Source organism: Bactrocera tryoni, unplaced genomic scaffold (assembly GCF_016617805.1).
Source record: "Bactrocera tryoni isolate S06 unplaced genomic scaffold, CSIRO_BtryS06_freeze2 scaffold_25, whole genome shotgun sequence".
Lineage (NCBI taxonomy): Eukaryota > Metazoa > Arthropoda > Insecta > Diptera > Tephritidae > Bactrocera > Bactrocera tryoni.
Genome location: NW_024395977.1, coordinates 9886595 through 9903191, shown reverse-complemented (window position 1 = coordinate 9903191; position 16597 = coordinate 9886595). Strand labels below are relative to the sequence as shown.

General features: G+C 33.5%; 1 protein-coding gene across 1 annotated transcript in view; it reads left to right on the top strand.

Moving 5' to 3' along the window:
• The window catches only part of LOC120780353 (venom serine protease-like), an 85990-nt gene extending 70827 nt beyond the window's left edge, over window positions 1-15163 (top strand). Inside the window, exon 2 of the mRNA XM_040112646.1 lies at window positions 14750-15163. Within this exon, the coding sequence (XP_039968580.1) occupies window positions 14750-15144 (395 nt within the window). The 3' untranslated portion in view covers window positions 15145-15163. The remainder of the gene's footprint in view (window positions 1-14749) is intronic.
• Window positions 15164-16597: the final 1434 nt, after the last annotated feature.

Here is a 16597-nt window from a genome sequence, read left to right as displayed (position 1 = left end):
CAGCTGGAAGTAAGTCACCGATCACATGATAAACTTGCCCTTGGACTTTAAAAGTGGGCACAAGGTTTCCCTCACGAATTTCTTTGGCACCAAATGAAGTCATTTGAAATAGTGTATTATATTGTCTTGAGTGCTTTAAGAAATGCTTTGATGATGGATGTGAGCCTGATATCAGTTCTCTTAAAACTGATGTAGGTTACGGAATTATAGGTATATTTACTTTGCCACCACCACAACACAGTCCAGGAGCTTCCGCCGCCCATTTTTTTGCTTGGCAAAAGTTGCAAATTTTATCCATTCTACCAATATCAATACCATTTAGCTCAAAATAGTCAAGGGTGCAATCACAAATAAACGCAGCATTCAATAAATTACTGCACTGAACTCGTTGCCTGCGAGTTCTATTCCTTGCTGATCGGGCATTTTGCTGTGCTAATCGATGGGATCGTTCAGCGCTTGATTGCCGATTGCGGCGAGCCAAAGTTCGGGAATTCTGTGAAGCCAAACGTTGAGAACGTTCAGCGCTTGATTCCCGAACACGGCTAGATAAATTTCGGGAATTCTGTGAGGCCAAACGTTAAGATCGTTCAGCGCTTGATTCCCGATCACGAATAGCCAAAGTTCGGGAATTCTGTGAGGCCACACGTTGAGATCGTTCAGCGCCTGATTCGCGTTGTCGGTTCGCCAAAGTTCGAAAATTTTGTGAGGCGAGACGCTATGAACGTTCAACGCTCGATTCCCTAGCACGTTTTTGTTCACTGATTGCTCGTTGAGTACCCAACCTATGCATATTCTCATCCTCAGTTTCATTGCTGCGCAAAACTCGCAGCCGCTTTGCAGTAGCAGTCCGCCGAGAAAGAAGAGTTCTTTTTCTAGGCATTATAGCGACAAAGAAAGAACGTAGAAAATGAATAAAAAGAATGTAGAAAAAATAAATGAAGATTAATAATCAGGAACTTAATTATTTTTGCCTGCACTTGGTATTTACGTAAACTGAATATTATGTGAAAAGAATTACCGTAAAACGAAAATAAGGTAAACTAACCACTTATTTAATTAATAATCTACATGAAAACAAAAAAGGATTAATTACTGTGAAACTATTAGAAAGAAAGTAATATACTAAAACAAAAAAATATCTACTATACAGAAAACAACTACAAAATGAAAAAGTGTTTAAAAAGTATTATTACGATGATAATATATCGCAAATCAATTTAGCGCTACGTTCGACCGTTCAGTACGGAGCATGGTATCTCGTCATCATAACATATATCAAAGACAATTTTATGCAGAATTAAATACTTCACCAACAACACATTTATTTGGATAAAGATTAATATTATTATGTTAATACAACTCTAACAATTAATTTCGACCAAATTAGTTATCACAAAAACGGTACTCACGGCCTTTTTTTTAGATCATTAAAAGAGAAATAATTCTTTCATACATAACTTTTGTGTATCTTGAACCGCTTTCGCAGAGCAAGGTAACGGAAGCCCTTAAGGATAAGTAATTTCCCCCGTTTTTTACACATTTACCACTGTTTCTTCGCTCCTATTGGTCGCAATGTGATGCTATATGGCCTATAGCCTTCCTCGATAAATGGAATATCCAACACAAAAAGAGTTATTCAATTCGAACCAGTAGCTTCCGAGATTAGCGCGTTCAAACAAACAAACTCTTTAGCTTTATAATATCGGGTGATTTTTTAAGAGCTGGATAACTTTTTTAAAAAAAAAAACGCATAAAATTTGCAAAATCTCATCGGTTCTTTATTTGAAACGTTAGATTGGTTCATGACATTTACTTTTTGAAGATAATTTCATTTAAATGTTGACCGCGGCTGCGTCTTAGGTGGTCCATTCGGAAAGTCCAATTTTGGGCAACTTTTTCGAGCATTTCGGCCGGAATAGCCCGAATTTCTTCGGAAATGTTGTCTTCCAAAGCTGGAATAGTTGCTGGCTTATTTCTGTAGACTTTAGACTTGATGTAGCCCCACAAAAAATAGTCTAAAGGCGTTAAATCGCATGATCTTGGTGGCCAACTTACGGGTCCATTTCTTGAGATGAATTGTTCTCCGAAGTTTTCCCTCAAAATGGCCATAGAATCGCGAGCTGTGTGGCATGTAGCGCCATCTTGTTGAAACCACATGAGTCAACATTTAAATGAAATTATCTTCAAAAAGTAAATGTCATGAACCAATCTAACGTTTCAAATAAAGAACCGATGAGATTTTGCAAATTTTATGCGTTTTTTTTTAAAAAAAAGTTATCAAGCTCTTAAAAAATCACCCGATATTAGTATAGTTAGTAGCATACAACAACACTATTCATAGTGCTACCAAATATCGACCAATAGATCTTTTAAATAATATAATTTCACAAGAAGATATATCTAAACTTACCAAAATGGTACATGAGAGAAAATCGAAGAGAATAAACGTGTTAAACCAAAAAACGTATAAGGTGGAAACGGACAGTTTTGCAAACAACATTGTAAATAATAATAGAGTAAGCAAATCAAAACCCAAATATAAAAAAATATAAATTTTAAGCAAGAAGAAAATTACCTAGTATCCAATAATAAACAATTTAAAAAAATATATAACACAAGTAAAACGAAATATACTATATAAATAAAATTTTAGAGAAACATTAAAGTTATTTAAAAAAATATAAATTCTAAGCAAGAAGGAAATTACCTAGTATCCAATAATAAACAATTTAAAAAAATATATAACACAAGTAAAACGAAATATACTATATAAATAAAATTTTAGAGAAACATTAAAGTTATTTAAATATTGGATATTTTTTAAATACGCAGGGACTGCTTTTTCTGGCCGCGGAGGAGTAATGTAAGCCTCCATATCCATATCGCCTATATAATTATGGGTTGTCAAAAAAGTCTTGAGGTATTTTAATTGAATTTTTTTTTTTTTGAAATTGAAATGTTTTTTAGAGGACTCAGGCCCAGCTCTTGACCGATGCTACGACTGCTACTATGACGGTCTCTTTCGACCAATTCAACGATTTTATCGCAATTTTCGACGACAGGCCTTCCGGATAGTGGCACATCTTCGACCACCTCTACACCAGAACGAAAACGTTGAAACCATTGTTGTGCGGTGGAAATGGAAACTGTATCGGGTCCATAAACGGCACAAATTTTATTGGCGGCTTGAGATGCATTTTTGCCTTTATCGTGGCAGTACTGTAAAAATATGCCGTATTTTTTCTTTATTTTGCTCCATGTTTGCGACGCTATAACTCCCGAACGACTTAAAATAACATCAAACAGGTGTTAGCGCGTGAAATGAGCTTTCCAAAAAGGTATAGCATGACCCGATGCGACGAATAAAACTAGAACTACGCGCTTTCAGCGGCAACTAGCGAAAATACTGCAATACTTTTTTGACAACCTAATATATAGTAATGTAAGAACCCATTTACATATCCATTTACATTTTTACATTACCATATTATAACTAATACTACCTTAGTTTTAAGAGAAATTAGAGTAAGAGAACAAGAAGATATTAGAAGAGTAACTAGGATTAAGCTTTAAAATAAGATAGGATATGTGTAAATGATACAAAAATAAAAAAGGCAGTTCTTTAACAGACACTAACGAAAGCGTTTGTTTAATTCCGAGAGCGTGGTTATATTCCTAATATATTGCTCTTCAAGCCGCTGCACACGCTCTGTACTTGACTCTCAAACGCGTACTTGGACGTTCTGAAATTTTGTTCAGCACGCCGCTGCGATCCCTCAATAACTGATTCTCGCGCACGTGCTGGAAAGGTTCTCAAATTTTGTTCAGTAAGCCACTGCGATCGTTCCATACTCGATTCCCGCGTTCCCGTTCTTGATATGTCCATTAATTTTATTGAGAAAGCCTCTGCGAGCGCTCGATACTTGACTGAAGACGCTCCATCAAGGCGTGTTTTTGACACTCTCGTCGGGGAACTATTTCTAGAAAGTCGAGAGCTAGAACTTTTGACTATTTTAAAATGAAAAAAGTTAAATTGTACTAAATTGTTTGCTAAAAATCTATAAAATTGTTTTTTTTTTATTGAAACGTAACAAAGATATGGTTTTACATTTCATTCGAATTGCAACTAGTTACAAAAGTACTAACAACCAATATGTTTCATAATTTTAAGGTAAAACAATAAAAGCTCTATTAAGAAGCTTTTTACAAAAACTAAACTTTGTATTAAAAACTAAATATTATAATATTTGTTATTTGTTGTTTGCTTAGAAGGTCATGAAACGTTGTTCTTTTTAATCTGCGGCTGCTATTTCTAGTTTCACCTAGTTATCCGGCTTCAGCGTTTACATAATTTTGCAACCTTGTGGCATGTTTCGATGCCGTTTCGAGATTGACTTCCCGTACCATTTTTATGTGAAGATCACGATGTAGATCTGAATTCCATATGTACCATGGGGCATTTACAATTTTTCGAAGAACTTTATTTTGGAATCTTTGCACCATTTCGATATATAACGGTGCAGCGCATCCCCATAGTTGAATTCCGTATGTCCAGATGGGCTTTAACGTTTTATTGTAGACTAAAAATTTATTTGACGTTGTTAGGGTGATTTCTTGCCGATTAACCAATTTATTTTGTTGTATTTTAGTTTTAGTTCTGCAACTTTTCTTTGTACATATATGCTCCTTCCACTTTAACTTCCCATCTAGCTCAAACCAAGATATTTCGTCGAGGTGGAGTACGGAATTACTTCATTCCCAATATATAAGGGAATATACGTAGCAGTTTTGTTAGTGAAGTTTATATGTATAGACTTCAACTCGTTGAGAGTAATATTCCATAGCATATGATTGTCCCTGCTTGATTCTGAAGTAGCGGTTGCTCAGGTAAGAGGTTCAGTTAGTTACTGTGGAAAGAGAAGTCTTAATTTATGTAGTAAGCCATACATAGTGTCATACTTTATCGAACGCCTGGGATACATCAAGAAAAACAGCTGTGCAAATTTGCTTCTTTTCCATCGCATCCTCAATTATATCTATTATTCGATGAACTTGATCGATTGTGGAATGTTGCGATCTAAATCCAAATTGATGGATTGATATAAGACTATTTTCTTCAATTATGTTTAGAACTCTTCTTATAATTACAACTTCAAGTATTTTTGACAAAATAGGCAACAATGAGATTGGACGATATGATGAGGCCTCCTGGGCGCTCTTTCCGGGTTTTTGTACCATAATAATTTCAGATACTTTCCATGACAATGGAACACATCTGAGATCTAAGCAAGCGTTTATTATCGATGTACGTTTTTCTAATGCTTTTCGCGTTAGATTTTTGGCTTAAATCTAGTTTTAATGATATTTTCCACTTCTTTAATTGATGCTGGTTGGATTTCTCGTACGTATTGCGATCCTTCCAGCTGCGGTAAAGCTCCATGAAACACAAAGGGACTAAACGTTTTAGTTAGTATCTCTGAAAAAACTTCAGCTTTTTCTTCGTCGCTTTTGGCCCAGGATCCGTTTGGCTTTCTGAGGGGTGTATTTGACAATATAGGTTTCCTTGCATTTTTTACTGCTTTCCAAAGGGAATAATCGGAATGTTTGTTTGGCGTTAAATTCTCAATATAATTAGAAATATTTTATTCTTTAATGACTTTATTTTAGAACTGAGAACCTTGGTTAAATTGTTGAAATCTGTTTTGTATTGAGGAAATCGGATGATTTGCCATTTTTTACGTAATTTTTTTTTTCTTTATGAGATCTAAAATGTCCGATGGATATTTTGTATAAAAGTTGTTTTTGTTAAGGAACAGGAGTACTTCTCCAAGCCGATTCTTGAATAGTTTTCGTAAATATATGAACTTCCTCTTCTAAAATATCTGGAATCAATATTTTCACCGAGCATAACTTTGATATACTCCCAATCCGTATGTCTATTAGATAGATAAGGCGGTATGTCGATTTCTTTTAGATGGCCATTTAGGATTATATATACTGGCGAGTGGTCCGAATTTAACTCCAATCCATTTTCCATGGTAATGAACGTCTTGGGTATTTGTCGAGTGATGAAAAAGTCGATCAAGTCGGGTAATTTTCTTGAGTCGGAAGGCCAGTAAGTCGGCTTGCCAGTAGACATGAAGTCGCATCCAGTGGCCATAGCAGCTTTAAATAGCTCTCTCCCCTTCGATGTCGTAACTCTTGAACTCCATTGGGAGTGCTTTGCGTTAAAATCACCACCCATGATGAATTTTCCATGGTGTTTTAGTATAAGTTCTGTGTATAAGTCCATTTTAATATTGTTTCTAGGTGGGCTATATATTGCGGTAATACTTATTTTTCCGAAACTAGTTTCAACCTTTATGGTCGTGGTTTGGAATTCTGGGATACTTATATTAATTTCTTCGTAGTGGGGAATATTATTTCTGATAATTATGGCACTCCTCCTCTCGCATTATTATTTGGGTGGTTCGAGCAATACGTCTTGTAGTATTGAATTTAACGAAAGTCTCATTTGTAAAATGGGTTTCTGATATAAGACAAATATCAATTTTTTTAACTTGGAGTAATGTCTCTAATTCTTTACTACGTTTGAGTAAGCCATTTGCATTCCATGTCATAAGTTTTACCGATTTCATTTTTGCGCCCTACTTTCTTTTTGCTGTCGCTCTAGTTGAGTAAGTCGGTCGTGGGTAAGTTGATTTTGCTCTTCTAGCTTATTCAGCTTGTTGAGAATTACCGATAAATTATTGGTTATATCAATAACAGTATTCGAATTTGTTTGGTTTACAGACATATAGTAAGTTGCTGTACCTGATTACTACCTTTAGTTATGCTGGCAAATGAGGGTTTTCCAGATTGCTGACTTACATTAGTAACTTCCTTCTGAGGAGCAGTAGAAGCGATTGTACTTAAGCGTTTTGGTTGTTGGTTAGTCTCTTTATTTTTTTTGGTCGCGTTTTTAATTTTTTGAAGTTCTTTTGAAACTTCACATCCCTTATAGTTCGCAGGGTGATTCTGATTGCAGTTACACCATTTTGGCGGTAGATCGGCAGCTTTTGTACAGTTTAGAGTTGAATGATTTCCGGCGCACTTCACACTCCTTGGTGGTTTACAACAATAATTTCTGGTGTGACCGAAGGGTTGACAGGACTTGCACTGCGGTACAAGATTCGATGGCTTGATGGGCTCGAGTTTGACGACAGAATTTAAAATATGCTTAATTTCGTAGATTTTCTTGATGTTCTCTGTTGATTCGAAGCAAACAATAAACATATTTAATGGATTTTTTGTTTTATATTGAAGTTTATTTATGACCTTCGAAACTGTAAAAACCTGCTTTTGAAGATCTGCGACAATGCTTTCAGGCTCACATGAGTGATGAAGGTCTTTTACCGTTACGAGTATATCACGCGATTGCTTGTCCTCGTACCAGTACCAAGATATTTGCGATTCGTTTAATTTCCTTGTTAATATTCTGTAGTCTGAACTATCTGTAACGTTTATTTTGCATGAGCTTGGGCCAGTTAGCTTGGGTGTGTAAGTATTTTTAACTTCCGCGTTTATCAAGGAACGCATCAAAGGTTGATTAAAATTCTCTGATATAATAATTGGCGGAGGGCGATGACTTATTTTTGTAGCTTTTTTACCTTCTCCTGTGTTTTCCGGACTCGGGGACTTCAGCATTACATCCGGTGAAGAATCTGCTTTGCGTTTTTTGCTTTTCCTCTTTTTTTCTTTTCTAATAGCCAATTTGTTTCATTTTCCAGCTCTTCCTCGTCTGTTTCTGCTACAAAGGTCGAAGTTGATAGAGAAGAAGACATTTCGTTAGTATATTTGTTTAGCGACTTCTTCAAGTTTTCAATTTGGAGTTTAAGTGTCGCATTTTCATTTTTTAATTCATTGTTTAATGTTTCTATTTTCGTAATGCGTTCGAGCAGCATACCTTACATTGTGTTCCCCCATCGGGAGGCGGGGTTTGTATGTCCATAACGATCTTATTAAATTGTGGTTACGATAAGTACAAGAAACTGCCTTACCAACTGCTTTACCGACCGTACGTGCAGATAATGTAGTGTCCCTGGCCACCTACAACTCTGCGTAGACAGCTGGTTTGACGTGCTACAGAAACAGCTGATAACCACTTTATTTGTACGGAGGAGAATTTTTCGCGCGAAAATTAATTGAATGTTTCTTAATTTGGTATTATTTTTTTGTTATTGTTTAGAATTTCCAAATGTTAATGTGATAAATTGATTATGGTTTTCAGATATTAATGTAAATAATTTCGATTAAGTTGATGTGCCACGTAGTGTCAGCGATATAAGGACCTCCGGTGAATCTGCCTGGGAATTTCCACAGCCTGGATTGCACGTAAAATAAAATAAATTGAGGAACACACTTAGTTGTTGACCGTACACACAGTTTTATTTCTTTTCTATAAAAATGTAATTGAAAAATTATAAGAAAGAAGAAAAGAAAGCAGGTTGGATAGTTAAAAGTTATAATATAAGTATATTATTTACTGAAAAAATAAAAAACATAGACTTAGTTTTTAAAAACTTTGTTTATTTTGAAAAAAAATTACTTTTATTTTGGGTTGAATTGTTTGCTACACGAATTTAAAGTATATACATATGTATAAATACATTCAGTATAGACAATATATTCTAGCAAAATTTATTTAATTCTGCACACGACTGCTTGGATCGATCACGCTACCGACCATTTATAGCGGTGGCATTTATTCATATACATATGCTTTGTTAAATGAAAAAACACTTCTTTCTTGACATTGACTCCTCTCCAGTACCCCAGTGACACCTACCAGAGAACGTACATATATTTATAGAGAAGGTTCACGATGACGAAAATTTAGGGATATTTCAATTTTGGGATATTTACTGTTTTGGATGAGCGTGTTTCACCACTTAACATAAGGGGACACGAAAAGAGCAGAATTGAGCATTTTCAGTGTTAAATGAGAAAAATAATAATTACAATGTTAAGGAATGTACGCTTACAGATTCGCATATTTACTATGCGAAAACGATGCTGCATGCAATTTACATGTAGATCGGTATACATAAGTACTTCTATTTGTTATGAAAGTACATAAGTGTGTACATATGTATATATTTTAAAATTGAGCTATTTTATGATGAATTCCATAAAATCTTTGCAAATACAGTATGTCAAGAAACTCTTTACACACTGGAAAAAAAAACATAATTTTTGACTTTGCATGCAAAAATAACGCCTTTAGTTATTTCTTTTCAATATTTTTTTAATGCAGAACTATTATTTAGCAAATTTTAAATTAGTATGCATAAAAATAAATACAACCAGAGGGAAAATTTTAAAACAACAAAATATGAGTTTACACTTTTTTGACACTATCAAGAAACTCTTTACACACTTTAGTTTTCGATTCTGTTTTGTTCTATTTGAAGAAAAAACGGTACTTTACCGTTATCTATGCTTATGAACTATGCGCTATGTTTGCATTCCTTTTCATTTAATTGCGAAATCTTTCTGCACACGTGTCAAAAAAGTAATTTTAAAATTATTTAACATGCCTGGAGCTAGATTGACTTTTGACGTTACCCAATTGATTTATTATAATCACCAAATTGGAAAATCTGTAGCTGAGCTAGTGGAGATGTTTCGTGTATCGCGAAAAACAATTTATAATGTTTTAAATCGAGCCGAAAATGAAGACAGACTGGAAGCAAAGTGTGGAAGTGGTCGAAAGGAGAAGATTGACGAGCGGGCAGACCGCCTCATCATGGGTAAGGTCCATCAAAACCCCCAAATTTCGACCAGAACACTTGCCAAGGAGTTGGAAGAAGAGTGTGGCACGGTCGTTTCACATGAAACCGTCCGCCAACTAATTCTGCGAAACAAATAGTCTTCAAGGGTTGCGCGTAAGAAGCCGCTGCTTTCGAAAATAAATGTTGAAAAGCGCTTATCTTTTGCTGTCAACATGAGCATCAAGCCTGACAACTATTGGGATGACGTCATATTCTGTGACGAAATCAAAATAATGCTGTTCTACAATCATGGACCAACTAGAGTATGGGGCAAGCCGTTAACAGCTTTAGATCAGCGCAACGTCATTCCGACAGTAAATTCCATTCTCAAAACAAATTTGAGGCAAAGTGCGGACAAATTTCTCTTTATTGTCGATAATAAGCCAAAATTTAGATTTTATCAGGACAATGACCCCAAACATAAGGAGCTCACTGTGCGCACATGGCTCCTTTATAATTGCCAAAAGGTCATATATACACCTCCTCAGAGCCCCGACATGAACCCCATTGAAAATTTGTGGGTTTATCTGAAGAAAAAAGTGGCAAAAAGGCAGCCAAAACCGCGCCGCCTTAAAAGCAGCATAAAATTCCGTTGGAATATGACGTACAAAAGCTGGTCAGTTCCATGAAAAATCGCACTAGGCTCATAGTTGAAGCTAAGGGGGGTCATACTAAATATTAAAATTAGTTTAAGATAGTATAAGTTGTTAAATATACATATTAATTAAACTGTAGCTTAAGTACTTTGTGTAAAGAGTTTCTTGACAGTGTCAAAAATGTGTAAACTCATATTTTCTTGCTTTAAAATTTTCCCTCTCGTTGTATTGTTTTTATTTTTAAACATACTAATTTAAAATTTGCTAAATAACAGTTCTGCATTAAAAAAATATTGAAAAGAAATAACTAAAGGCGTTATTTTTGCATGCAAAGTAAAAAAATATGTTTTTGTTTCAGTGTGTAAAGAGTTTCTTGACATATTGTATGTATATAATTCAAAAAGATTGGTATTACTATCTAAATATGCATTTTATATAGGTTTGGTACGACATATGTATACTATGTACATATGTATTTATATACTTAAATAAATATTTGCTTTGGTCATTAAGCTTTTCGATATCATGTTAAAAGACCAAGCGGTCGCACATTTGCCCATACATATATGTATAATTATGCGTGCATGTAAACAAATATAAAAAAACCATACGCATAATGTTTGTAAATTTGTCACATGCAACAAATGTATATAAATATGTACATTCAATGCTTTATGCGAAATTTCCGTTGACGCGGACAACCCATGGCGAAGCTCATATTTTTTGCTTTCATGTCAAAGAGTCAATGTGTCGAAAGAATGACGCGACAACAACATTGTGTTGTTGGTAGAAAATCCGAGCTGTGACGAAAACACAAACGAACGATCGCCAATTGGCACTGCTTCCCTTGCCGCTGTACCAGCTTCGCCTAAAACCTAGCGTAGATATGTATGTTTGTGTGTGAGCTTGCATACATATCGGCGCAGATTTTTGCAAGCCGCGTAACAATATTTTGTACATTCCTTGACAAATACAGTCAATCCCGATTATGTGCCACAATCAAAGATACAGATTTTTGTGTTTTAAAAAAAAAAAATTTAATATGGCACATAAGCGAGTGCGGATACTGAAGCGAGTGGTACTTAAAACAATAATTTCGATGTATTTCAAAAAACCAACCGTGAGATACAGCAAGATATAGGCAGTTAAGAGGGATGATTTTCATTTAAGCGGAGTACTACTTAACCGGGATCCACTGTACACACAAATCAGAGGAATATTGAAATTTTCTTTGACATATTTCTTGACTTGAAAATCGACAAATAAACTATGTTGTCAATTTTATGCTATAGGTACTTATATTTGCGGGGTTGTCGCTTTTTCCTTCCCATACAAATATCAGAAATTGTTCAATTTATGATTTTTAGCTTTTGCCATCGTCGCGAAAAGTCGCTTGAGGGCAAAGGCTTGTGATGGTGTTTGTTTTTATGAATGAAGCAAGTTTGCCTGTTGGAAGTGCGCTTGCGTTCATGAATGAAATTATTGTTGTTAAGTGTTTTTCTACAAAATTGGGCATCGACTATTTGGCTGCCATATTGACTTGTGACGCTGCTGCCGCCATTGTTGTTTTTGTAAAGCAATGTTTGTAGTTTTTGCGGGTGACATATTTACATGTGTACGCATATTTGTATGTTGGTTTGTGTATACATTATTTGTTCGGCAATGTCGTACACATATGCATATTAGGGTGTCCGTTATTTACCAAATTGATTATTTTTGACCCGACGCCCCCTAAACTTTTAGTTTTACATCTAAAACCAAATATCAGACCATAAAAAGCCCTTAATTTTCATTATAAACCTTGCCCCAAACACGATACATTTCCCATTGAAATTACATGGGATTTTTCCACTCTTTACCAATATTTTGTTTTCTCTGGAGCTTTCTCGTTTGTAGGAATAAAAAGGTCATATTCTTGTACAGAATTGAATACTCTACAAAAAAGTCTTGACAATTTTTTGATATACTCACTCCTTTAAAAGTTATTCAAGGTTAAAATTAACTTCTGAGTAATATGCAAATGTAACTAAGGAATGTTTAATAAAGGAAATCTGATGTACTCAAATGGTTTAAATTTGATTTGATTTGCAAATTTTTCTTATTTTTTATCTTAAAACTATAGGCATAATATATTTTTTAGAATAAACAATTGAATTTTACAAAAAAAAATGTCAATATGCCGTAAAAGTTTGAAAATTCCAGAAATTACCCAGAAGTTAACTTTAACCTTAAATAACTTTTAAAGGAGTGAGTATATCGAAAAATTGTCAAGACTTTTTTTGTAGAGCATTCAATTCTATACAAGAATATGACTTTTTTTATTCCTACAAACGAAAAAGTTCCAAAGAAAAAAAAATATTCGTAAAAAGTGGCAAAATCCCATGTAATTTCAGTGGGAAATGTATCGTGCTTGGGGCAAGGTTTATTATGAAAATTAAGCGCTTTTTATGGTCTGATATTTTTTTTTAGATGGAAAACTAAAAGTTTAGGGGGCGTCTCTTCAAAAATAATCAATTTGGTAAATAACGGACACCCTAATGCATATGTATGTACTATACATATAGAGCAGTGCGCGCACACCTTTTACTGATAAATGATAATATCACGATTTGAATTTGAATTCTACTTACATACGTATGTATGTAACTATGTGCTAATATCTAGATGCGTATGAAAATTTAAATGAAGAAATGTAGTTTACATACAATATTATTGTAATATATTAAGTTTTTTGGGATATTAAGATAGCATCTCATATACATACATACTATATAGCATATATACAAACATATTCATATATAAAATTATATTATATTACCAAACATAAGAAATATTTAAAAAGTAGCTCTTATTTGTACATTAACTACAAATATTACTTTGAAAATAGCATAATTTAATGATAATGTTATCAATTTTGAATGAAGTCAGAAAAATTCGCAAAATGATAGTCATATCAATAAATATAATTGCATGCAAACGTATACACAAATATGTACATATGTGTATAAGCAAAAGGCCAACATGCGTCTGTAATAGCAATGTATATTTCTGAGCAGAGATAAAGAGATGTGTAACTCCACTCTCACTGGAAGTGAGAGAGCAATTGCTAAACGTCAAAACCACCTAAACTTTGACAGTTGATCGAGTTCAGGAGGTTTTGACGTTTAGCAATTGGTAAACTAAACGATAAGCCAGATTGAAATTTTATCAAAAAAATATGTAAACGGAGGGATTAGTTGCATCGTTCAAGACCACTTATAAAAATGAAAATTAAATAAATTTGTAAAATTTAAAGATATTTGATGAAACGTTTTGTAATTTGAAGCATCATAGTTTTATTTTCAATGGAAAATGATTAAAAACGTTTAATGATTGAGAGCTAACAAGCTTAAATCCAATTATTGGGCATTGAAAGGACAAAAGTCAGTTGTTATAATATTCTTTAAAAAGATTTAAATAGTTTCTCCATATAATAAATAACCGCTATATAGTAATTTTCATTCATACTAAATGTTGGGTGTTTGAATTTAAATGCCCAAAAATTGTAATTTTGTTCAATCTGGCCATAATGGAAAATGTTATAAAAAACGCTAATTTTGAGGCGCTCTCACACTGGAATAAGTTTAACAACCCTTTATTCCTGTTTCTGAGCATAATTTTCATTGAATGCTCAGCTCTGTTCACGCGCCACTGTTAAAATTTCTCCTTCTTAGCTAACTGTGGTGAAACACGCTCATCGCATTTTGTTAGCTTTTGACAGTTTACACGATTGTCCGTTGTTGGACCTTCTCAATAAATATACATACGTTCTCTCCTAGCAGCTTGAGTGGCGATCATGCCACATTTTCCAAATAACTTATAATACAATTGTAAACTTCTGATATCTTTCGAATGTAATGTCCAAATTGAATAATTCAAAAAGTTATAAAATGGTATTGAAGCACAATTAAATAGCGGTGGCATTTACAAATATTTTTTAAAATGATAAAAACAGTTATTGTGACATAAATATTGTATTGTTTAGTTTCTGAAACAAAACTTCCTAAATGCGCTTGTAGTTTTACCTTACAAATTTTGAAAAATGTTTCTTATTAGTATAGCATACTTCGTTTTACTAGCGGCAATTTAATTAAATGTAAAGCCATAACTTATTTTTCGTTTCAATAAAATTTTATTTTATTTTTTTAATACGAGAGCACTAAAAGTTCATCGTTTTATGAACGTTGCGAGATCCCCCAATGGTTCGTCGCGTCCGAACATATTACATTATTTCTTTACATGTTCTTTGCAATTGTTGACATATGTATGTCTGTATAATAAATTTCATTTAACTAATTTTAGATTGTGGATATTCCAATGAAGAAATAAGGATAGTTGGTGGTAGACCAACAGGCATTAATCAATACCCTTGGATGGCTCGTATAGTATATGATGGCAAATTTCATTGCGGAGGTTCTCTGCTTACAAAAGAGTATGTGTTAACAGCAGCCCATTGTGTTAAAAAACTAAGAAAATCAAAAATACGGATAATTTTTGGAGACCACGATCAGCATATTACATCTGAATCTAAAGCCATTCAGAGGGCCGTAAGTGCTATAATTAAACATAGAAATTTCAACCCCGACAGTTATAACAACGATATAGCGTTGATAAAATTAAGGAAACCAATGGCGTTTTCGAAAATTATAAAACCGGTATGCTTACCGCGTTTTAACTATGATCCCGCAGGTACATAAACATTAAAAAATCTTAGATTAACTATTGCTTATTTATATTGTTTAATATTTATTTAGTTTATATGTAAGTGTTGCAAAAAAAGTTTTGGATTTAAATGTACATTATATTTTACAAGATATATGAAATTTTTTTGTGATATTTAATTTTTGTAGTAATCGTACATCATTTTATAACTACATATTGTGTTACGTAATTATATGTTTATTGGGAAATGCAATCGAAAATCAGTTTTATAGATGTAAACTGCTATAACTAGCAACTAATTAAAAACGAAGACTATAACAATTTTAAGTTTCATGTACTACAAAGACTGTTAAGCATTTGGCTTGACGACAGGTCAAATGTCTTTTAACGAGATTGAGTCCAAACTTGAAGCTTATGATCATTTAAAAAAATAGTAGTGAAGTGTTCGGTATAACATTTCATCAAAGAAAAAACTACATACAAGTATGTATATTAAAGCTTATATATTACTTATGTATGTGTACTTTTTTCAGTAAAATTATTTGTAAGAACACTATATACAAAGAAAATATTTTAGACTTTAGACATTTTTATACCCTTGCAACATGTTGCTACAGAGAATAGTATTATAGTTTAATTCACAAAAATATTTTTATGTAACAACGAAAACAAATCGAGGTAGATAAATGCTTATATATAAATAAATTATTTATTTTCTGTGAAATTTTCGATTTACTTTAAGAATTAAGGAATCAAATAAATATTGGACAAATTCGCGTTTAGTGTGGCATTACAAATGGATGTACGGGAGTTCGGAAAATGTTTAAAAATTGTCATTTACAAGTACAATCCAACCTACGTATGTAGTTTGCTGTCTTGAAGACTTATTTAACTTTTACCAAACGAAACTGTGCTATCTTCAAAGCTCTCAAAAATAACGGGTGATCCAAGTAGATGTACTTTTTTCAATAGCCTTTTTGTGTCTGATACCGTGTGAGTCTTATTAGGCATGTTATTTTTATTCAGTATTGTTTATCATGGACAGACTTACGTCTGAACAACGTTTACAAATCGTTCAACTTTATTACAAAATTCACGTTCTATAAAGAACTAACATACTTAGCCCTCTTTGCCTGGCATTATTTAGCATACATGAACAAATAATTACAAAAACCACAAAAACGGTAATTTTTTCAGTTTTAAATATTACAAAATTTACTTTAACTCTTTTGTTTTAACTTATAGTGTACATACATATGCCCTTCAATATCCCGTTTGTAAAAAATCAAACATTCGGGCAAGCGACAAAAAAGGCACAGACGCACCATCATTGACCAATAAGATTCGAGCAATCTGTGCATATTTTCTTAGTATTTAATATTACAACGAAATCAAATTTATTCATAAGGAAGGCTATGTTCGTAAATGCATCATGACGCGCATCATGACGATTGCATAACAAACAGAATGTTCAGAAATGCCAATATC